The following is a 24014-nucleotide window of genomic DNA, read 5'->3' on the forward strand; positions in this document are numbered from 1 at the left end:
TTCGACCTTATGCCTTTGTTCGTTTATAATGATTACCGAATTAGCGCACTAATTACTCCTGCATACCGGTCCCGACGTAAATAATTAATTATCGTAATAACATGGCGGAGAGCAATCAGGAAGAAGGTAAAAAAAAGAGAACGAGATTAAAACAAACATCCACCGGAACAAGCTTCGTAATACCTAATATCCGCAGTCATGCAGTGTAAACGTTTGAAGTTCATATTATATTTTTTTGTAGAAGTGCAGCCAACCCTCGTTGATTTCGAGAAATTCTATGAGTCTGCGATTTAATCAAATTGAATTAAGAACTGACCATTGTGAGCTACGGTGCAGCAGCTGAATTCCGTTATCGTATTTGTAGTCAAACGCGCGAATACCCACGCATGTATTTATTTCTCACCATAGCTTTACAGCCAAGAAAAAAAGTAATACCAAGGTAAATTGAATGATACCAATAATGTACGTATATAAATTCAATATCCGAGATTGAAATATAAAGCCGTTTCTACGCGGACGTGTGCACCTTTGACCGCATCGTTGCTCGCGATCGGAGTATAATACCGTCTGGGAATCTTTAATTTAGTAAATTGAATCGCAGTGAGTCAGCATTGATTGAGAATAAGAAAAAAAGGAGTGAAAAATGAAGGAGAATAAAATGAAGGGATAAGGTTTTTGGTGGCGGCGGAATTGGAATACCGGTTATACCTATACCGACCACCAAACCGAGTTTAGCTCAGTATGGAAAAACTATCGTTCCAATCTCGCTTCGTCGAAATGCCGAGTGAACCGGAAAACCGCATTCTTGGGACTTAACGTATCCCGAAAATGGACCAAGTATAAGAAGTAACGAAAAAATAACACTCGATCGAATGAATTTCGCTCGAACTCACGTCGCGGTCCAATTAACGATCCAAATATCCATCGAGTACCTATACTCGTGAATTGTGAGTTTTCTAAATTCGAGTAATCTGATACTAAGCTCTTATTTCACAAATGCAGATAAGCTGGAAGCCCACACCAACCTGTAAACGATCCGATCCAGATGAAGATTTTGGTTCTTCTGCAGCTACTACTTCAGTTTTATAATTCCTTGTATCGTGCACCAAAATAAGACGTTTAACGTTGTCGAGAAACTTACACCGAACAATTTTATCACACACCACTTAAGTTTCACTCCCGAATTTCGCACGCTGCCGATTTCTTTTTCAAATGAAAACAGAATATGCCATCTAATGCATGCGCAGTCAAAATACAATCGAAGGACACAAGAATTCGCACCACGTTACTAAATTGGGTCGTTGTATTCGGTGTGACTCGAAATCCTTTCAGCGTGTTGGAAATTCTAACTATGTTTGGAGCTTCGTGAGACTCGACTGTCACCCGTAACTTCTGATGTAACTATACTAACTAAGAGTAAGACGAACTCGACGATGCCGTTCAACTTTGATAATAGCTGTCACGCTCCCCCGTACGTATATGTGTATGCGTCCATGTATTCATAACTTCGCCTATTTACCGCCACTATGAGATTGTAATCTACTTGCCGGGGAAACTTTAAGCATTCTGCAAGCGGTGGAACTGGTACGCTGCATAATACCTCTATATGAGCTCATTGCCTAGAGTTGAAGCGAATTTAAGCAAAATTGGCCACGTTCATCTTGACGCTCAACACCGCGATTCGCATACCCAAGTATAACATTCCGAGCACATATCGCGTCATCTATACCAATATTAATCCTCACGTCTACGTATGAAGGTCCTCGTCCGATATGGTATTCTGTGAAAAGCGCTCGAAGATATGGTTCTGAAAGAGTCGCTGGTATAATAAAAATAACGACGATCAGGCAATAACAATTGGTAAAAATATCTAATCGATACGATTTACATGATCACAGTGTTTTCGTACGGATCAATTCTTGAATTTTTAAAAAATCCGGTGTAATCTAACGACACTCTTGAATGCTTTGTTCGAAATTTTGATTCAGTAACTGGATACACGGATTTTTATCTCGAGACGGAGACGGTAGTTGACAAAGCATCGGCATGGCTATGGCGCAAACGAGGAAAAGACGCCGGCTGGGGTAACGACACTCAACGAGTACTTCTAGCGCTACGTTTAGCCAACCTATTTCTTGACGACAGCGTTCCGCCTCAACCCCCTCTGGAAATGCAGCTCAGCGAGAAGCAAATGGAATTGGAAATCGTACTCCTCTTATCACGGTGAGTTCCATAATAATAATTACTTTCCGACTCTCGCAGTTACGCTATATTTGAATCTTCACCTGCGCTCGGTACACGTCATCGGTCATCTCGACAATTCCTGCAGGAATCCCACAGCCCCAAGAAATCTAGTCGAAATAGTAAAATTTATGGTCAGTGAGCTACGACTGGTTATCTTTGCCCCTCGAATCAGGATCACTTTTTTTCAGCTGAAGATGTACCTGGAAAGTGTAAGACAAATATCGGGGTGACGATTTCTTTTTACCCGGGCAGTCTACGAATGTTAGTATTTATAATGGTATTGGTAAAACTTAATTTCATTTCGAAGTTCTTGAACGATCTTCGAAAATGTCTTGAGTGCCTCTAATTATTCGGAGTGCAGTTCCTCGAATATACTAAAAGCTGTATAAATTACCGGACGAAGTCGCAAGTTGGGATTCAATTTTTGGCCAGAAAGTTGTCACTCGGCTGTCGCGCGGAAAACTTTGGTGCTGAATATGTTTCTGATGCGTAATATTATTATTTCTATAGAAAAAGCATAAACCTGCGGAGTAAGACTCGCACAACGTCCGCGCGTCAGTTTGTTCCCTGAAACTAAAGCCAATAGACCTGTATATAACACGTATGTACAGATATGTAATACATGAGCGGCTGCTGCTTTCGACGACAGGAGCTAAAAGTTTACCATCAACTTTCTTGGCGTCCTCACCAACTACGGGGGTGAATACGAAGTCGACCGCGAGACATAAAACCAAAACTCGATGTACCGCCGTTCATATTGTACAACGCAAAAGTTAAATTGTCTTGAATCCTCGGAAGCCTGCGGTAGCGAAACGGAGCGACGTTATCTGCTTCATCATTGCTTTGACTACTGAATACAGAATCGGATGTTGCGCGACCCGCATTACAATGAATAAAAATATAACATATTACGTACCCGGTGTCTTATTCTAGAACGTGGGCACAAATAATTCAATAACTCATTTGCATGAAAAAATGTTACAAGCAAAAACTACGGGTTAGAGAAAGACATTTGCAGATGGATTTTGAATACCGAGACTTCTGAGAAATTATCGATTTCCTACGAATGATTGTTTTTCCTGGACATATGGATAGATGCATAGCAGATTTACGCCTTAACAATATTTCGGGACATGATTTCCCAAGCTGCTACGAGCTTTAAAGTTTGAAATTCTGATTTTTTTCCATGATATAGCAAGTTTATATTTCGTGACGAAAGGCTGGATACGCCCCGACACGTCCCGTGCGTAAACCATATAGATACACCATCTGCATTTTCGATATTCCATCTTATCTCTCCAGAGGCGGTATTTGATGGAAAATGTTTGAGGTTCAGTTCGGAAGGTCTTCCAATGTAAATCCTTCGACAAATTTACATCACCTGTACCATGATATTCCTTCTTATTCTATAAGCATACCACGTTCTACATCAAATTCGATCGGCGATTGGGATTCTTATCTGCATCGAACAAAAAACAAGAAGAAAGAAAATGACATCTACAAAATGGATCCAAAACAAACTCAACTCATCATTTTTATTCACTTTTTTGAATGCTTGAAAAATGTTACCAAAATTTTAAACTCACATCGATTTCGGGTGAAGTAAGATATCGAAGCCATGTAAGAATTGGAATCATAATCCAACTACTTAATGGATGATTGCTCTGGAAAATATGAAATAACAAAACAGTATAATTATGTTCTACGTGATTATCTTTGTTCCAGACACCACGAGGTACCACTTGCCCCCGTGCATCTGGCTCAATACACCCTGACCTTGAATGCCCTGTGTATGGACCCGCGACAATTTCATGGTCACGATTTGATCGGTACATTGCAACATCACGAGCCTCAACTAGATTACGACTTCGCAGTTTCCACCTTAGCCGTATGCAGTGCACAGGCTCACGTTAGAAAGCGACAGATTCGAAGACTTCTCGACATAGCGAACGCTGCTCAAGATCATAACATCGGTAGGGATCTTCGACTGAATAATTGAAAGAGTGAAGAAAATGAATTCAGTGTCGAAAGCGTCTATGGGGTGTCGGTATTTTCATTGATTTTAAATCGCGAACATCTGTTTTTCCTACAGATACTGTAGCGATGGTGATTCTCGCTTTACGTTGCATCGTCCAGGATCACCGACATCGAAATCTACACCACTTCGTCAGAAAACCATCGCTGGGACTCGCTCGACAACAACAGCACGACGGAAGTTTCGGTAATCTGCACACAACTGCCCTCGTGATTCAGGCATTGGAAGAAGTTGAGAATGAGCCAGCGGAAAATTGGAACCGAACAGCGGCTGTCTCTTGGCTTGCCGCGCGCCAAGAAACGGACGGTAGCTTTGAAAATGACGTTAAATCAACAGCCGAAGCGATTCTAGGACTATCGGTACAACTCTCTGGTAAAGGACTCCCAAATATTCGGGGGCTTGATTGCGGTCAGGGTATCAACGATGCTGTACCACCTCGTTTAACTACTCCAAATGGTAAGAATGTCGCGCAATTAGAGAAAAGGACAATTCGAGTAATACGCAGACCGGTGGTCAAGATTTTTCGAGTTGTATTTCTCTCTTTTTTCTTCACCTACTTTCACTGTGAATCGATGGCAAAATTTACCGATAATGATCAACGTAGGAATTTCTCTAAATGAGAGATTTCACATATGAGTATATCTGTAGACATAAATGAATTATGCCGCTAGTCTTTGTCCATATGCATGATAGTTCATCGCAGTAATTACCTGCGTACCATACTATCATGCAACCGATTTAGTCCGATATCATACGTAGCCTTTTAGCTGTTAAATGGTCATAGAGCTTATACGACTCGGTAATGACGACTACAAAAGGTTAAGGGTGCGGCGTTTCTCCGCCATTAGCACTCTTGAAGCGACCTTTTCCATCCTCAGAATGGCACTCAAGAGAGTTGGGAGTTTTAGATGTCCGTTCTTGATAACACACCCCTCTGCAGCCAGAGATAAATGACCGGTGATCTCGGGATGATTTATATTTTCATACCTCGAATATAGTCCCACCAAGTTCGCTTGAAATCTCAAATTTTAAAGGCTGAAAAGCTGCAGCGTCGAATGTGCTGCTCATTTTGCAGGCTCATAATATTTTTCATAAAAATTACTGAAACATTCCAGAAATCGGCTTGGCAGACAATCACAGTGAGATAATTCTGCTATCACCTACCGGAACTAATGCGACCAGCCCAACGGAACCGGCAGGGACGCAGGCTCCGGTTTTGGTGAACGTAACTTACACACTGTGGGTCGGCAGTAATGTGAACGAGACATATAGCCTGACGATTACGGCTCCCAGAAACGAAACCTTTTATGGGGTGATGTTACTTGCTGCTGAAATGTCACCGCACTTCCAATTCGCCGCCTCGGAATGGCCGAATGGGCATTATGTTCACACGCTCGCCGGGTATAAAGAGGAACCCATGTCTTATCATTACTGGCTACTCTACAGATTGCTCACTCCACCTGACGCTGGATCGCCACCAGGAAATCAACTCGTCGCACCTGGAGGTATATTCCGTTCTCTATGACAACACAATTATTACTGATAACTTTCATGAAAATCGAACACATTCGAATTAGTTTCGAAGTTATGAATCCTCGAAAATGAGTTTTCAATGCATTTTCACGAATAGGAAAATTCAGTCGTTGTACCTTGTTGCACATTTTCACCTTGTACAATTTTTGTAACGCAGATGCATTTGACGAACGATTTTACAGGTGTCGATGATCTCCAAATAAGCGAGGGTGAGCATTATTTGTTTTGGTACAAGAAATTGTAAGACCCTGCAAAGATGTGCAGGGTGAGATTGCGATCGAAAAAAAAGAGACAAAAGACCCTGCGGGAAACAAACAACGCAAAGCGGTCGGGGTATCCAGGACAACTTGACGAAGAAAAATGAAGAGGAAAAAGAAAACAATAAATGAAGAGAAAAATGTGCGCGGCACGACGTCCCAGAGAAGAGACGCCCTTTTATTTGACCCGCAAAACTATGATACGTCGCCTCTTGCAATAGCAGCTTACTACGTGACGTTTTGTATAAAACTGCAATGCACAACCATATTGTACTTATTATCATATATTAATATTTAATAAAAAAATTATCAATATCATTAATAATAATCGTATAACGGTATACGATCCACACAATGAATGGTTATACAAAACTCAATGGATGTTCATTATCCATTGATGGTGTGTTTCGTCAAAGTTTTAAGGTATCATTGTAATATTTAATATGTATAATTTGTTCTATGGCACCTGTATTTATTAATCCAACCATTGAATCATACGCGTTGCTTCTTTTATATGATGAAATGCTATCGATATACTTTGAATCCATAGCCGTAAGCTAGGGTACCACACATGGAGCGAACTAATTTAGCTTTGCTTCGTTTGTCTGTAAAATGCACTCGTTAATTTATATAGGTATTCGCAAACTGTTTTGTTGATAACTTGGTTCATATGTATATTTTTCTATTATGATTTCATGAAACATGTGTAATGATACAATGAGTTTATTATTAAAGAAACCACAGTTTAGTCCGTAATAATCATTATATGTACATGCGACCAATTAGAATGTATCGTTAGCATCCACAAAATATTGTATCGCATTCGTACAGAAGGAACCCCCCCAACGCTGGCATTATCTGATATGCATTCAAATATGAAGTACCAACATCAAACACGGCAAGAGCGGATGCAGCGTGGAAACCTTTACATTGTGTACTGCCGACATTAATCATGTAATAAATCAAATGTTTACAATTCGAAGGACGATACTCATCTGGAATGTTCAAATAATCAGTTAGTTATTCATTTATTTTTGGCACAATTTCCTCCCCTTCATCACCCGCCAATCGCAAAGAAATTATCTCTTTAAAAGAGCTATTCAAATAGAAATCCATCTTATGGTTAACATAAAACATTAATAATCGAAGATAATCTGTTGATTTCTCGCAATGAAAATTCCAGTAATGAATGTGTCTTGCAAGAAGATATCCGATAGTTCAGCGGGCATCGAATTGCAGGTCACGCAAGGATCAACAGGTGAATCAACAACTCAACGGAATAAAAAATACCAATTGAATAGTATTAATTTTAAGTGACCCTACATCTTCGCGATGGATGGTGACTGGGACCTATGTTCAACTGCTCAACCTGAATCTCGTCCAGCAAAAGCAAATGCGCTGCTCCACTTTCGGTGTGCAATAATTAATATTGACTGGTTACCTATCTATCAATATTACCTAACGTACTCCCGAATGTCAGAATGTTCATTAGGTTCACAATGAGAAGGAGTCAGCGGTAATATCGATTTAGAGTTTTTCAATAATAATCTACGAGCCTGCCTTACCATCAAGATCGCGTAATTTGCCCGAGTCGTGGGTTTGACGGCAGCTAGTTTACCTGTGTAAGATGAAATATCAACTAAATAAAACTACGAAATTTCAAATCCTAATTACTTGAATCTTCCAAGCACTCATTATGACAGTCGGTACCACTACTTCCCGCCCAACCTACATTTTCAGTGAGATTTGTCTAATCGAACATCTATTCATCGCTTAACCTGAGCCACCCCTATTCACGAATCTTATTACACAGGGATGATATGTGGAAACTGGTCACTCAATGGTGTGTGAATGAAATTTCATCCATTTCATTTATAGACTGTCATACGCTATTTATTCTTCTCCGTCATATACATTAATCACAAGAAAGAGCGCCTAAACTGAATAACTTAGGTGAGTAGGTACTCGCGAACACTTAATATGCCTAGAAATAACGGAAAATAAGCTTTTACAGTGGACAGAATGAACGGATGAGTCATTTTTCAGATTCATCGCTAGATGTGTCAGGATCACCGTTAATTGAAACGGTACGACTGATAGTATACAGAGCATATCACGGTCTGAATATTAGTTACAATCAAATACCACTTAGAAAAATATGATCGCAGCCAACTAGACGGTATATACATACAAGTGTGTAGTAATTAATCACATATAAGCACTTTTCACATAGGTAAAATTTGTTAAAAGTACGAGCATTATTACAACATTTATTAGGGTCCTCAAATATACTGTTAATATCACACACTTACCAATGATATGCTTAATGATGGGGTTTTTCAATAATCAGATGTCCCACAGAATATTTTCGACTCGTCAAGGTAAATTTTCATCTAAAATGAGAAATGATCTAGACTTGGATGGAACTTTGACAGTCCAATCTGGTGGACCTCTGATTATATTCATTGACGGCATCCAGTCAAATTATATCAAAATCATGTACAAACTGTTGACCGATGCAAGTCTCATTTTTACTTCCAGCAGCGAATAATGAATACGAAATATTACTTATATTCTCACCATCATTGACTTAAATTACTTGGAAAACAATTAGTTGGATTAACAGACATGTACATATTATTATACTTTATGTGATATTATAAGGTGTTATTCGAAAACATTCTAATCCCAATAAATGTAGTGTCATGACGTGAACGTCCCTAATTAGGGACATTCTAATCGTAAAACACTAAGAGTGGTCGATTATTGTTGATAGTATCAAAAAATCATAACTAGAGTATGATGTCGATTGAAGTCAGTATTAGGGGAGGGAGTAAAAAACAAAAATTACAATTGTTCCCAGTGTTATCATGCATCAATTTTTATATGAAAGATCCTTTTTTTTTTATTTTGCATTGAAATGGTGGTCCTTGTTCAGAAACATCAGGATGTTTACTAAACACTATGTAATCAAACTCTGTGGAGGTCTGATCAGATGTTAGCAAGCTACGATAGTCGAAAAGTATGTTAATTTACATATTGAGATGAATCTTTCGTGGAGATTTGTGTTCGATATTTTTTGTTTTATATGTTGGAGAAAGATATGTACTTTCGTGAATATTTTGGAACAGTATGCATATAAACTTGAGGTTCTTGCGTCGAACTGTGTATGTATTATTACTGTACATCTATATTTACTTCATGAGTATTTGTTTTTTTGGTACTTACCACTGAATCTATAATTATAAGAATACAGATATACCACATCTTTTAATTTTAGCGTTGGTAATAGATTATTAGTACCTACATAGCAACAACATTTGCTAACAATCAGATAACAATAATATATCGTATTATCCAAGGGACAGGCAGACTTCTGTAACTACAATGTAACCATATTGCGGGAGTATTCGTTCCATCATGAATATATTGAACGTTCCGTACTGTAGCTGATTAAAAATTTTCGTATCTCGAGTATTACAACATAAGTCCTGTCAAATTGCAAGTACAAGGCTGATACACGTTGAATTACTTTATTTATTGCAAAGTTACTACTCTACTCTGATGAATGCTTCATGCATAGCTTTATAATCACTGTCCTCTGGAAGTCAACATTGGAGGTCACAGTGGACTAATATTCTATCACGGTTCTTCCGTTCGTCGCATTTGACAATTAAACCTTAACGGTATTAGACACTGGAGAAAAAAAAAATTTCAAGACATCAGGCGATGCATCGGTGAAATCGTAGCATTAATGTCATGCTGTTACAGTGATTTTCTATTTACAAAAATGAATGAATTTTAATGAACTTGCAACTAAGATTATTATGAATAGTTGTAATCACTATTTTATGTTTAGCAAATGACTATACTTTAAAGTTACTGAATATTTCCTGTGTTGGAAATTCAGTTCACTCATGGACTAACATTAAGGTACAGTATAAGCAACTTGGTGGATGCAGTTTCGATGTATGAACGACACCATCGATCTTATCATATGCAATGAAAACTTGAAGAATATTCGATCGCTCAGAGCGATGTCTGTACAAATCTTTATAGTATGATTGATGGTGATAGTTCGAAAGAAGTATTAGTTTTTTAAACGACTATTACTTTTCGCCCTCGTGAAATCAAGTCAGACTTTCGTTGCAAATTGAAATTTTCTATTTTTTGTAATTATACAGTACATAGATTGGTCCGTATTCACAAGCCGCTTCGAGCATTACGAGTGTGTAATTTGTTATTTCTGATTTCTTATGTAAAAAGAAATATTTCGAGGCGGATGTACTTGTGAATACAGATTATTTTAAATAATACCTAATCGACATTAAAAATAAAAATCTGAAAGCGTATCGTTACTTGAACATAACGTGAACTTTCTTTTTTCAAAAGCAATAAATTTTCATCTGAACAGGTAAAAATTTCGGAATCATTAATTGATCATTGCAAAAAAATTATTGCTGTAAGTAATAAGTTCCTCATATTGACTTTTGTTTATCTAGTCTTTCAAGCGAGAAGATTCATCACCTGGAAGTTATACATAATTCACGAACGAAAGAGCCAGGTGAAAGATTATATTTTATGATTTGCAAGTGACCTATGTAAACTGTACACATATGCGCTTACTGTTAGTGCGTAAAGCTTACAAGAGCCCTCAGATTAGAGGTTCATAACTACCGAAAAAAAATGATAGAGCAATAATTCAGAAAAAGTTCGAAAGCATGGAGTATCCTGCGTCTGAAGACTCCTTTCCAAATTTCAAGAAAAAAACACACCGACAATTATGACCACCGAAAGGTCGACTTTGAAGCGTCAATATTCGGTAGAAAGACTTTAAAAAAATTGGAAAAATTCAGAAATGTTCCTGAAATGTGCAGAAAAACACACTTTCTAACACCGTGAACTGCCAATTGCTCGTATTGCAGAATTTTCGGTAATCGACATTAACGGCTCTAGAGTTTACGCGTCGACAGTAGATGGATGAGTAAATGTATTACCTGGGAAAGTTATTTCGGATAAGACAATGAACACATATGGGAAACTCACAATCCATTTCAATCATTACAAATTGTGAAAAAATTGGAGAGAAAATCAAAAGGTGGCAAATCAAAGGTGTTTTTTTTTTTTTTTTTGTCATATTTGAATGTTTAATTGAATGAAAACAATAGAAAAAGCTTGAATTACGACTACCCTACAACTTAATATGGCATCGCGAGAATGAAAAATTGCTTCACCCTAAAAAACAAAATCTCAACGTCATCTGTTGAGCAGATTAGAGTGAAAGAACGTTGCTTGAAATTTACAACTTACGAGTACAGATACAAATAATACATTTGAGAAATGACAGATATAGTGAAATTATTTACATCATTAATAAAATTATTAATTCATTTGGTAGTACATATATAGGTATATAAATATTAGTTTATTTATTACACACACTATCTACATCAAGTAGATATTATCAACACGTACGGAAGTACAAATTGCTCAGAATCATTTTATTAGATTTGGTTTTTAAATATTACTATGCGATTCTTCTTATTGTTGCTAATAGAACGCGAAAACCACTGGTGATCATAAAAATTTTACAACACAAATGGCATTATGCTAGTTGTTTTTATTCATTCGTTAAAGCACTATTGAAATATCTTATCAGATCTCTGAAAGGGCAAGTATTTGACGAATATTGAACTTATGCTCGAAAATGTTGCAATAAATATCAATTTAGTCATAGTAAAAAGAGCAACGTTTATCATGATCAGAGCTGAAAGACGAGTGCAGTTGAACTATCCACATGAATTTGATGTACGTCGTTAAAGATTCGGTAAACTCATCACGCTATGCTATTTCTAGACAGAAATGTGTCGAGTGAGTTCAGGAATTGAGTTTGATCACGAGTAATGATTAGCTAGATCATTTTGAACGGAACTACCCGTTAAACACAATTTGATCACGATTTCCGAACTCTTGATAAAAAAAATTGACTTATCGACCGACTCATGTGCACTAGTATGGTTTGAATTCAATATAAAATCAATATATACATTTCGAAGTCTCCGAGGAATACAGGAAACACCTGAGTGTAAAAGAAAGCAAATTACGCATATCCTATTTTCTGTCAGACTGCACGATATCACGATCAGTCGCCTGGTTTTGCTAACTACAATATCTGTAACAACACATCGATAGTAAGCCACTATTTGAATTTGGTACACATCGGTGAATGAATAATTGACTTGTACCTTAAAAGTAAAAATTATCACTGCCCATAAATAACGTTTCTTATTTCACAGCGATTTTACACATGTATTGTTAATTTTATTTTTACGTGTATCATGTTTATGATAGGTATACATAGGTGTATCACATCAAGAGAGTCATACCGAAAATGAAATGGTTCTTAACTTCATGCAAATGGAGAGTAATTATTGACTAGATTTATCCTATTCATGCATTGACGTGAGGCAGATTATATTGTTTGGAATTGCAAACGGTATTCATTAGCTGAGAATTTTTGAACAATGCACAACATAGTCCATGGCCATGTTTCAATCGAGTGTTTCCAAAGGTCACTAAACTGGTCGGTGAACCTGAGATAATTTAATCTTTCAACATACAAGTTATGGGCACCATTTGGCATGTAGAAATATTAGCTTGTGATGAATTTAAGGTAGCCCTAATCAGAGAAACGTTGAAAAAACATTCAAATTTACAACAGCGTTCCCGGAAGTACGTGGTTTGTGTAACATTCGATTTATCAAATTCATAGGTAGCAATTTGCCTTACAGCTAAAAGCTTCGACTATCAACGAGTTTCAACAACAAAAAATGTCACCTATAAGCATATACAATAGTATATGTAACAGTTGTTCTCAGTCCTACCATGTGTCACGATTTGCACATCGAGGAGGCACAAGAACGAGACAACAATGGCTCTACATTAATCAACTTCATTGGTGTTCTCCCTTGTGTAATCAACATCGGAGGTGTTGATTATTGAAACTTTCCTACCTACATAAAGCTAGATATAATGGACATTAACATACACCTAATTCAATTATACATTAATGTAACAAACACATCAGAGTGTCGATTTGTTGCTATATTTCATTCGTTGTTTCGTATTAGAACACAATTCTAATCAATTCTTAATCAATGGATCAAAGTGTGAATATAAGGTTTCCAAGAAAACTTCTCTGATGTATTAGTCATGAAACATTTATACGTTTTGCGAAATAAAAATCGATGGTTCAACTCATCTATGATAATGCGAAATAAATAAGATATGCAACTTTACAAATATCTAAGTTGATACTAGGTAATGTCTGGGGTTTATCATCAGCACTATACTAAGCATTACCGAAGCTGTATTAAAGAAACAATCATGCTAAAACTGAACATAGACTCAGAGAGCCATGAATCTATACGCTATCTCATTACAATTCGGGTCTGTCATTTTTTACTTCGTAGTTATAAGCCTCCAAACTGATAATGAGGATTCTAAACTTGACGCGCCGACAGTAGATGCCCGAGATCGAACTGTATTAAAAAAAGTCTCCGATTTGAAACTGTTGACAAATGTTCACTTTTTTCATTCATACGCGTAATCGAGATTCAGGAACCCTGAGTCTACAATCAGTTCGACACAAATTCTAGAATCATGAAAGTTTAGTTAAGTATACGTATGCTATACATTAAAGATGAACCTCACAGAGGTTGTAGATATGGAATAGATCTCTTACACGCTCGAACTAACCCTTCCACAATATGATCATCTGTGAATCAATTGAAGTACCTAAATAAATATTAAATATCTTAATCTACTACTTTTCCCCTAAGGACGAGATACGCAGGCAGTGAAAGGGTTAGACAAGCTCTAGTTCTGCTGATACGTCTTCTTACCCCCCCGGGGCTTGATACTTTCTGAGATCAGCCACATTGAATCCTCACAGAGGAAGTCATCGAAGTTGTTGAAGAACGCTATGATACGTTCATGCTTCTTAAAGGTATACATACTAAAAAAACAAGAAGTAAATGAATAATTTTTTTTATAAATTACCAAGACCTAATGGGAAAATGTGCAATGCATCAAGGCACTCGGGGACTTATCAACTTCACGTACACCTTGCAAGAATGAGTTACAAGTCCGGTATTCATAAAAAGATTCATCTCTATTTTTCGAGATGAGAAGCAATAATCGCTAAGATTGATCTCATATGCCAAGTCATTCTTTTGAATTCAAATCTCAGCTACTTCTGTTTAAAAACAGCAAAAGTACGCGCACCTAAAAACCTACCTCTATTTGCCTAATTTAGAGAAAATGAATTCAATCTTGATAAAAAGGATACTTACCCTTTTTTGAACCGCTTCATATTTTCAACAATATTAAACTGCTGCCACCTTTTTGAAAAATTAATTGTACCATCGGGTAACAAGTTGCTGTTTCCAATATGTACGAATGTCAAATCTTGCAAAACAAGCCCTCTGCAATAAAAAAGTGGAAATATTTCATGAGTTCCGTATACGTACTGATATCACTACAATGAGATAGTTTATTCATGAAATATTCTTACATGTACGGAATGCATGGGGGTTGGGTCTCAGCCAATGCCTGTCTATAGGCTCGAAAGCTACTGGAACTGTCTATGAGAGCACAATATTCTTTTAATCCCTCTGTTATATGTTTCTGCCATTCTAGCCTTCTGATAGGAGCACTATCCAATGCAGAGAGTAGTGCTAAGTAGCTATTAAAGTTATTTATTTTTCTGAGGTGTTTCATAATTTTTATGAACCTGACTACATATTTTTCTCTGTCTCTGGGCTCGCTCTGTTCCAGTATTCGTGATCTGGCCCAGTACGACATTTTGTTGAAGTGCTCTGTAAACCTTGTAAGATTTGGGCTTCTTTCTTCATTTTGTTCCTGTGCCCAAATGAGCACTTCCGGGATCTCAATGTTTATGAACAGCCCTGCATCTAGGAGAGTCATTTGCTCTGCAATTTGCTCACTTTTGAAATCCAACAACGACGACTGTCTCGTCGTGACACTGAGGGATGCTAGAATTGGCTGAGTGGATTGTAATCGTTTTCTTGTATGTTTTTCTAAAATTTTCACCCTCAAGGCTTTGGCCATTGTAAGATCCCCGCTGCATACAAGTTGCTGTACAAATTCCATTAACGTTTGGAGAAGCACGTCGTCGAGATCGGATATTCTATAATTCATTTGAGTCAAGGATTGGTTTAATAATACAATGCAAATGGCGAAGTTTACTACTGTCGGCGCGTAAAGTTTAGACCCTCAGTTTGAATATTTTCAATTACGAAAGAAAAAAGAATAGAGCAGAAGTTCAAAAAAGGGTCAAAAGCTTGGAGTATTCTGCGCCTGATTACTCTTTTTCGCATATCGAGACGAAAACACACCGTCAGTTGTGACCACCGAAAGGTCGAAAGATGTGGTTTTGCGGAGTTAATCGAAGTTAGATTTCGAGCATCATCATTCGTTAAAAAAGCATTCGAAAAATTCGGAAAAATTCAGAGAAAAAATTTCTCAAAAGGATTCCGCTAGGAAATTTCGAAGATATCAAGAAATCATGGCGCCCAGGTGCACCGAAGTGTAAAAAGGCGATTTCGGGAACTCTTCAAGCAAAACGGATCTACGTGGGCTGAAACGTGAAGTTTGGAACCCTCAGTTTGGAAGTTTATAACCACGAAGGGAAAAATGATAGAGCAAGAATTCAGAAAAGGTTCAAAAGCTTAGACTATTTTGCGTCTGATGACTCGTTTCCGGATATCGAAAAACAAACACACTGACAGTAATGACCACGGAAAGGTCCAAAAACGTGGGGTTTTCGGAGTTAAGCAAAGTAAGTTTACTTAGGGCGTCACCACTCGGTAGTAAAGCATTCAAAACATTCGAAAAATTCGGAAAGGTTCCTGCTAGATATCTTAGAATGAGACCCTTGGAAAATTTTGAAAACTCCAAAAAACATAGCATATCATATCGTTAGGACATTATAGACGTTAAGCGGGCGCCCCAGCCGCTGCAGCGTCCCTGCATTCTTACATGGCCCCGCACCGCGCGTCGATACAATTTAGTGTAGTTCTATGAAACCACAAATGGCGTTCGACATTCGCAGGGACGCAGTAGCGGCTAAGTCGCCCACTTACCGCCTTTAACTCCTTAAGACGTCAATGTCGATAACCGAAAATTCAGTGATACGAGCAATTTTCTGTTCTCGGCATCAGAAAGTATATATTTTTTCTTTGTAGTTATAAACATCCAATCTGAGAGTTCTAAGCTTTATGCGCCGACAGTAAATTAGAAGCTTAAACGAACTTACGTAAGATCGCTAACAACTCTGACAAGTAGAGAAAAAGCCTCTTTGGCAGCGCGCTGTTTTAGCACGTCCGGAAAGCAAGAAAATCTTTGATGTCGTCGGTGTAATTTTTGGATCAATTCCAATGGTGACAAAAATGTCCTATATGTTGTCAAGAATGCCTCCTGATACAGGAAATCTGCACATAAAGTTGCGTATTGTGATAGATCTGTTGGTATTTCATCGGAGTGTTAGAATTTGGACTACCCAGTTTTTAATATAACTAACAATAAGTTTGTCACATATCATTCATAGCTGTGAGATAGTAAATTGAACACAGAATACTAACCTGATTCCTTCTCATCTAATGCAGCATGTAACAAATACAAGTATTGAAAACGAAGAATTTTCACCCAATATGATTGAAATATCATTTGTGAATTCATGTTATTAAATATGAAACCAACTAATAAAAATATCTACTCCTCGGAAAAATCGCGCAGAAAACAGCTTGATGATGTTGAAATCAAATAAATAGCTGTCCTAGATTGAAATATCATACCATTTTTGTTAGCTTTTGTAGCATGAATGATTAAGGCATCTGGATGTCCACCACGTATATCAGGGCCTTCTTCTTCTGGTTTTTTCAAGATTAAATATTTGCTGATATCCAACTCATCTAATATACTATCATCTGGGTCGACGTCTAGCAGCTCCAGCGTATTCTCATCAACAGATATTGTTGACAGAGCATTACTGGCAGGACGCGAAACAGATAATGTGACTTCTGAAGGTGCGTTATTAATCTATAATTACGAATGTTATGAGAATTATTTTTGATCATTACATTCCCAATCTGATTAAACTAATGAGATCGGAAAATAAACGTGTTCAGCAATAACTGAATTTATACCTGATTCATCCCTGGAGATGGCGGACTGGGTTCCTTTTTGTCAGGAATGACGGATAGCTCGATAGGCTTGACTGGGGTAATCGGTATGTCAGAAGTGAATACACTTTGCATGCTGATTGTGGGCTTGGGTGAGATCGGAGGTGGAGTTGTGTCATTTGATCTGATTGAACGAGATCTCTTTGGTGGTAGCGCTGGTGGTAGACCATAGTTATTCGTCACATTTTTAATCAATGGTGGCACTGTGACGGAAATACTGGAATAAAAATAGAATCCGTCAGATTTTTCAATTTTCCATACATGCGCAACAAAAACAGATCGAGACCATCTGCTTTGTAAAGATTTTTGTGATGATTTATTGATTCCAATAATTATGGCAGCTTGTTATAGTTACTAGCTAGTTCATTGTGATTATATTGTAAATTGTGTGGATTTCGCAATCTCTCAGTTATTGAAACAAATAATGAATGCTAGGATATAATGTGGCTGCTAGGTTCAGCGGCATATACCTTGTGCTATCATGTGTGGTGCTTGTGGCTGAATGAGCCATGAAGGAGCAGGATTGCGTTGTAGTCAATGACATTTCATGTTGCTGCCACTCAGCTTGCATTGAGTTGTAAGCCGCAAGCGAATGTCGAGTTCCCAGTCCAGATATAAAGTCGTTATTGCTATGCGCACAGTTGCCGAACATTTCCATATAGGCCATAACTGGAAATGAAGTATGCTGTTTTGGTCTACGAGTATTCATGATGGATAATTTTTTGCAACCATAGTTTAACTGACTTTCATGAACATTGTGAACATTAATGTGAGTGTATTCATCACACTTTGAAGTGATCTCAACGCAAATTGATATTTTCAATGATAATGTAACATATTCGTGTACTATAACCATAATAACTTGTGTAAAATGTGAAAATAGATGCATATCGCGTGATAGAAAAATGCAAGAAAACTTACTAGCGTAAGAGTGTAATCTTACAAAGAGCATGTTGTAATATTGTATGATATAATATACAATAGAGTGACACCAATCACAAAAATGCGGCTATAGCAATTCTTAAAACAACCAAATGCCACATTATCACTACACGAATATGTGTGTTATTTGTATACCAGTTTTGTTTCAAAGATCATTCCAGTATCTCTGCTACTACTGTTGCAGCTGAGAAAACCGAGCTACGAGTTAACTGTCAATTTAACTACGCGATGGTTAATAACTGCTAACTGCAAACTTGTAGCTATTGGGTAAAAGGTCAAATTAATTGGGAAAACGATCATCACTCCCACATCAACTGGTAATAGGCTAGGCTTTTAATTCAATCAGCTATGCTCGCTGTATTTCCACCAATGTTTTGATAAAGATATCGTCTACCTAGCACAGTTACAAAATGTATTCAGATATGGGAGATAGCCATACGGGACATATTTTAGTCAAGCACGATATGAATGAGAAAATATCGATGAATCTTCGCTGTTAAAGTATGTATGCTATTCCAAATCCTTTAGCGATTATAACCAGTCTTGTTGAATACATCACTGTTATAATATCAAACATACTTTGACTCCCATACTCTTTGGAAATGGTCCAGTTGATTATGAATCTTCTTACTCTATGAGCTAAGCATAATTGATTTATAATACCAAAGTTATAATCATAGTGTAGTGTAGATCAGTAGATGAAACTTCCGCGCACCGTAGTTACAAATTTCACAATCTACTCAATGCAATCGCGTTTTGATTGCATTGCATTTTTTTGACATAGTTTCTGTCAGTCACTATTTGAATTTCTGTGCTCCAAATAGCGTAGATTTTGTAGGACTTTTTCGTATTTGACAGATCTAATTTTATCTGATTAGAACATAAACAATTATACGTATTGCAGTATAGAACCAAGAATGAAAATAAGAATCTTTCATGTTTTAGCCTCAGGTAATGTTTTGTGGTCAGAAGAATAATGAGTACAGTTGACTACTTCTTAATCGCCATGGCCATACGTATACATTTAAACTTTATTAATATTGCTGAATGAATAACTGAGGAAAGCGATAACACTGAATGTATTAATAGAAACGCAAACCCAACATCAAACGCTGCTAGCATACCCTGTATGTTTACTAAATCAAACCAAAATCAGCAAACATGCCGCTGAAAGCCAGAAGAAAAGGAAAACAGGTGTTTTATATCAGAAATCAAGACTTAGCGTGAGGGTGTTTGCTGAGAGTGGGTGCGTGGGCGAAGATCCCACTTACCGGAATATGCCACTGATTGGAACACTGGGGGATACAAAATAACGTATCAGTTGTTATCTATTACACAGCTAGGTTTGTTTTTTAATATATTCATTCTGACTTGATAGACATTTCATGTAATATTCATATCTGAAGAAAAATTTATCAAAATTGAAAATTGATCCTAATCTATTTACTGGTTGGCTACATATTGAGATTATCAGTGACGTTTGATTTAAAGTAATCGAATTCGAAGTCACTTTCACTGGAATCCATTATTTACATATCTAGCCACCCGTAAATATGCAACCGACGAATCTGATGGATAAAAAGCAGATTTGATGATTGATATGCAATTCTAAATAGAAAAAAGTCAACTTTACAATATTATAAGCAAAAAAGGCTTCCCGCAGGGCAATAATGAGAGCTGATTCATCCGGAAGAAACTATTCTTTAGATTGCTCATGTTATTCATAAAAAAGTAAGCTGCTTTCTAGGAACGCTCAACATAATGATTGAGTGTGAAATGAAAATAGTGATCAGTCAAGAGTCCCTAGACTGGCGACCTTTGGATAAGAAATTAGACATATGCGGCGTTGCTTAGAGGGGAATAATCACCGAGTAGTTTTATACTTTGTTTATGTTCCTTATTTTCCTGAATCAGAAATTTACTACCGAATAATTTCCCAGTTTTGCATTCACGCCCATCCGTGGAAAAGGCTGAGCAATGAGGGTGCAAAATGCAGTAGATAAACGTTTTAGTAAATTGTAAGAACATATGATTACATATGATCACTAGAAATCATAACTCGTAAATAGCAATGGTAACTCACTGTGTCGCTTCTTGAGTGGCAACGGCGGAGGTTTGCTCGTATCAGGACTGTCACTAGTGCTCGTGTGTAAGCTGCATGTTGATAGATGTTCATTTTCTGGTACATTGTCATACTGCGAAGGTTGTCTCTCCTTCCTACGTCTGGACCGTTTTTCCGGGAGGGCTGGTGGTGCACCATTAGTATCTTGTCTACTAATATCATCGAGTTGCTATCGAGAGAATACAAAGAGTTACGAAAAATTTACGCTTATATGTGCATAATATGCAGAAAGGGAAGCTATGAGTCAGCACCAAAAAAATTACAAGGTGAATCTTTGAAAATGATTTACAATGTGGATATCAAGATTGGTGTGGACTTATTCGATCGAGCAATTCGGAATGAAAACGAAACAAAAGTAGAAAGAATCACAACACACACATTTACCAGTTTTTCAAGGATTGCTGCATCCCCGTTTCCACTAATGTTCGTCGTACTATGGGTACTTCTTGAACTTGTGATCGTCCTTTGAGAGAAAACTGATCCGTTACTATCCGCCGACATTTTTTGTTGGGAAAATGATTGTTGTTGGGAACTGAATGATTGAGAATTAAAACTTATGCTACTTTGCTGTGAAGACCTTTTGGAAGTTATGCTGGATGCAGTCGTATAGCTCTGAGAAGAACTACGCTGTGAGTGCATAGACGCAAAGCCTGACTCTTGTGTTTGAGTAGATAGTCGTTCTATTTTGCCTTCTAAGCCTAAAAAACAGAGTAAACACACAAATAAGCATATTTTAATAGTTTTGTATGAAAAAAGAATACTTCAAGCCAGCACATTTGAGTTTGAATCATCACACCCGTCCAGCTTTGAATTTGAATCCATCGATAAGTTTATAACATTAACAATTGACAGTTCATGCTTACAGAAAAACAGCTTCAAATTTTCCCATGTTGAATAAGTTTTGAACGTCATTACATATAACTTGCGTCGCGGTTAATGTTGAAACGTGTCAATATGTTTCGGCACTGCGAAGTAATATCGCTAAACTTCTCAGAGCCAAAATGTATAAGACCACTGCCCATTCATGTACCCATTAGACCGAACGCCCACGCGTAGGCTATTTAAAGATTCTTGCGTGGTTTTTGGCTATCTCACTACTTCCGTAACATGAATACAGTTGCACAAAATCGAATATAGGTATATACACCAAGGCACTACTAGGTGTTAATGTTTCAAATAACATCGTAATAAAGTTGCGGAGTTCTGTTATTGTTCGTAATCAAAGACATGATTTTCATGCTCAAAAATGCATGATAACAAGTCCGAGCCTATTGTAAAACTTGTGTAACGAGCAAACTGTTATATGAACAGAAATCCATAGCACAATACTTCTTATATCATTGAATCTCATTATCTCGTTATTGATAGAAGTCGTCATTAGGATTACCAAAAGCAATGTTTCACCACGCCAATGAAGGTAATTTCGTTATTTCGTTATATCGTAATATCGTTAATGAACCCTCGAAATTCCTCTCTTCTTGAAAATATATAAAAATAATAGGTAGCTTAGAAAAATGTTATTCACCAGTAAAAGAATTGAAAATGTCTTGTGGAGTTTGCTGACCCAACAACATTGTGCTAGGAAGACTTGATTCGGAACTGTCCCCACACCCGCAGCCGATATTACCATTTACTTGCATGCCTGGAACTGGAAATAGAAATGGAAATGAGAAATAAGATCATATGAACAGTACACATTCAAGTACATGTGCAAATGTCTGATGATTATTTACGATGTACTCGAGTAATTAGTCTCAGTAATTAATTTTTAATCCAATGTGAAAAATGGCCACTCAAATGCATAAGCCTGTATTGCGTTAGTATATTATTTCAAACTTTTTTTAAACGAATCTATACATGTTTCACACTGTATTATTTTTTTCACACTAAAAAGTCATTAATTGCTGCTATAACCACAAGAGATATCAGTGAATCACTTGTCACATCAAAATTTTAGAAACCAATGATGATAGTAGTTTTGAAACAAGCTTTTGGGCCAAAAAACTTTGCTGTATGCATGAGGTATGATTTCTTCCAAAGTCAAAGGTATTCGACAGCCATATTGAATAGAATGAAAAATTCTCGACGATGTATTTTGATATCGGTTGATCACGTTTCAAATTGCGTTCAATTTGGAAAGAGAATTCGAATGTCTTGAATTTTTTCACTGCTCATCTGTGCGACACTTTGGATTCGGGAATGGCACGGCTTTGATGGATTTCATTCGCAAATTTTGAGCGGGCACATGATTTTCTGAATAAAGTTCATCTGCATTCTTCGAAACGGGAACACGTAGTACACCATACATACTTCTGGCAATTGTTTCATAAACTTTTTTGCAAGTGACCAATTATTTTTGAAAAGTTTTCGAGTTTTGAAACATAACGTTTTCTAAAAGCCCAAAAATCGAATGAAAATTTTTCAGATATCAAGTATTATTGTGAAAAAGTAATTTGTGCAAATTACCATGAGCCATTTTTCTTGAACAGACAGTGTGATACTGCCAGGGAGAAAAGTCGTCAGTTTAAACGAGTAGTCTACGAAACTACGTTTCTGACTAAGCATCTACCACATTGTTTCCTCTTTACTTATAAGGTAACATTGACAACTTAATTTCTTGGTATCGCTATCTCCAGGAGCCTAGTTTCTTACTCACGTTCAAGATTCGTTCGTGGTTGATGTTACATTATACGAACGTTATTGTGGCAAAAACTGAGATTTGACATTTGAAACACAATTTGAGTCGTGTGTGTACAACATTTATGTGGACGAAATATATGATTTATATGATTTTGGTAACGATCGTTGATGGAATGGTTGAAAATGATCAGAGCACTTACTTCCGGAGAATGGATGCGCAAGTTTTATGAATTTTATTTGTTTTTGATATTCCTGCTCAAATTCAGATTGCCATAAAATATCACATGTCCTTATCATCATCATCATGTCATCAATTCATCTTTGAATTACCCAATATTTTCAGGTGAATATCTAGCATGATAAATTGTGATCCATAATTCTACGTCCCATGAGCTGGAACCGCTACTACACGAAATTGCGTTCACAATGATGGGAGGATTTGGTGCTAATTAGTTGCAAGTTTGTTATCAGAATCGAATCAATCCGAATTTTGTTGCTCCAACCATTCAGACGAAATCGAGGACGGTGATGGGTGTCGATGAAGTGAGCGGCGCCGACCTTGAAACTATCGGAACGAATTCGTACCGTTGTAAGAATTAGTAGCTGATTAGTTGCTGTTTATGCCGTAGATCTCAATTCTGGTTTTCCATCCGTTGAGGGGGCAAAAAGAAATAAAGCGGTATGACACAGGAATCGATTGCTGCAATGATACGCGTTCCTATATTTGTGACATGAAAATACGCATTCCAGAATTCTAAGCATCAAGAATACGCATTTCCATATTTGTGGCATCTCAAATATGCATTACTGAAGTATCATCGGGAATACGCATTCTTGGAATTGTGGCATCATGAATACGCATTTTCCAATTTAAGGAATGCATACTCTTCATGCCACAAATTCTAAAAGTCGTTTTGCCTCCGAATACTTGGTGCCACAAATTCAGAAAGACGTATTTTTAATTCAACAAATCTAGG

General features: G+C 37.2%; 3 protein-coding genes across 10 annotated transcripts in view; 1 reads left to right on the top strand and 2 right to left on the bottom strand.

Annotated features, from left to right (window-relative positions):
- LOC105694056 overlaps nt 1-1982 on the bottom strand; it is a 159784-nt gene extending 157802 nt beyond the window's left edge. Inside the window, exon 1 of the mRNA XM_048650451.1 lies at nt 1026-1982. The gene's annotated coding sequence lies outside the window, so the exon portion shown is untranslated. The remainder of the gene's footprint in view (nt 1-1025) is intronic.
- The window catches only part of LOC105683859 (uncharacterized protein CG3556), a 37494-nt gene extending 30446 nt beyond the window's left edge, over nt 1-7048 (top strand). The window contains exons 3-7 of the mRNA XM_012396804.3: nt 1989-2223; nt 3970-4217; nt 4337-4735; nt 5395-5784; nt 5995-7048. Of these exons, the coding sequence (XP_012252227.2) occupies nt 1989-2223; nt 3970-4217; nt 4337-4735; nt 5395-5784; nt 5995-6056 (1334 nt within the window). The 3' untranslated portion in view covers nt 6057-7048. The remainder of the gene's footprint in view (nt 1-1988; nt 2224-3969; nt 4218-4336; nt 4736-5394; nt 5785-5994) is intronic.
- An 892-nt stretch (nt 7049-7940) lies between these two features.
- Nucleotides 7941-24014, bottom strand: part of LOC105683830 (guanine nucleotide-releasing factor 2) — a 54498-nt gene continuing 38424 nt past the window's right edge. For 3 of the 8 annotated variants that reach the window (XM_048650447.1, XM_048650442.1, XM_048650448.1), the window contains 12 exons: nt 21923-22045; nt 20776-21095; nt 20359-20566; nt 19547-19570; nt 17804-18002; nt 17298-17550; nt 16947-17190; nt 16734-16748; nt 16409-16583; nt 14645-15280; nt 14424-14555; nt 7941-14086 (listed from right to left, as the gene is read on the bottom strand). In XM_048650447.1, the coding sequence (XP_048506404.1) occupies nt 13948-14086; nt 14424-14555; nt 14645-15280; nt 16409-16583; nt 16734-16748; nt 16947-17190; nt 17298-17550; nt 17804-18002; nt 19547-19570; nt 20359-20566; nt 20776-21095; nt 21923-22045 (2468 nt within the window). In that variant the 3' untranslated portion in view covers nt 7941-13947. The remainder of the gene's footprint in view (nt 14087-14423; nt 14556-14644; nt 15281-16408; nt 16584-16733; nt 16749-16946; nt 17191-17297; nt 17551-17803; nt 18003-19546; nt 19571-20358; nt 20567-20775; nt 21096-21922; nt 22046-24014) is intronic. The other 5 variants (XM_048650446.1, XM_048650445.1, XM_048650443.1 and 2 more) reach the window with 5 other exon arrangements.

The sequence above is a fragment of the Athalia rosae genome, chromosome 2 (genome assembly GCF_917208135.1).
Source record: "Athalia rosae chromosome 2, iyAthRosa1.1, whole genome shotgun sequence".
Lineage (NCBI taxonomy): Eukaryota > Metazoa > Arthropoda > Insecta > Hymenoptera > Athaliidae > Athalia > Athalia rosae.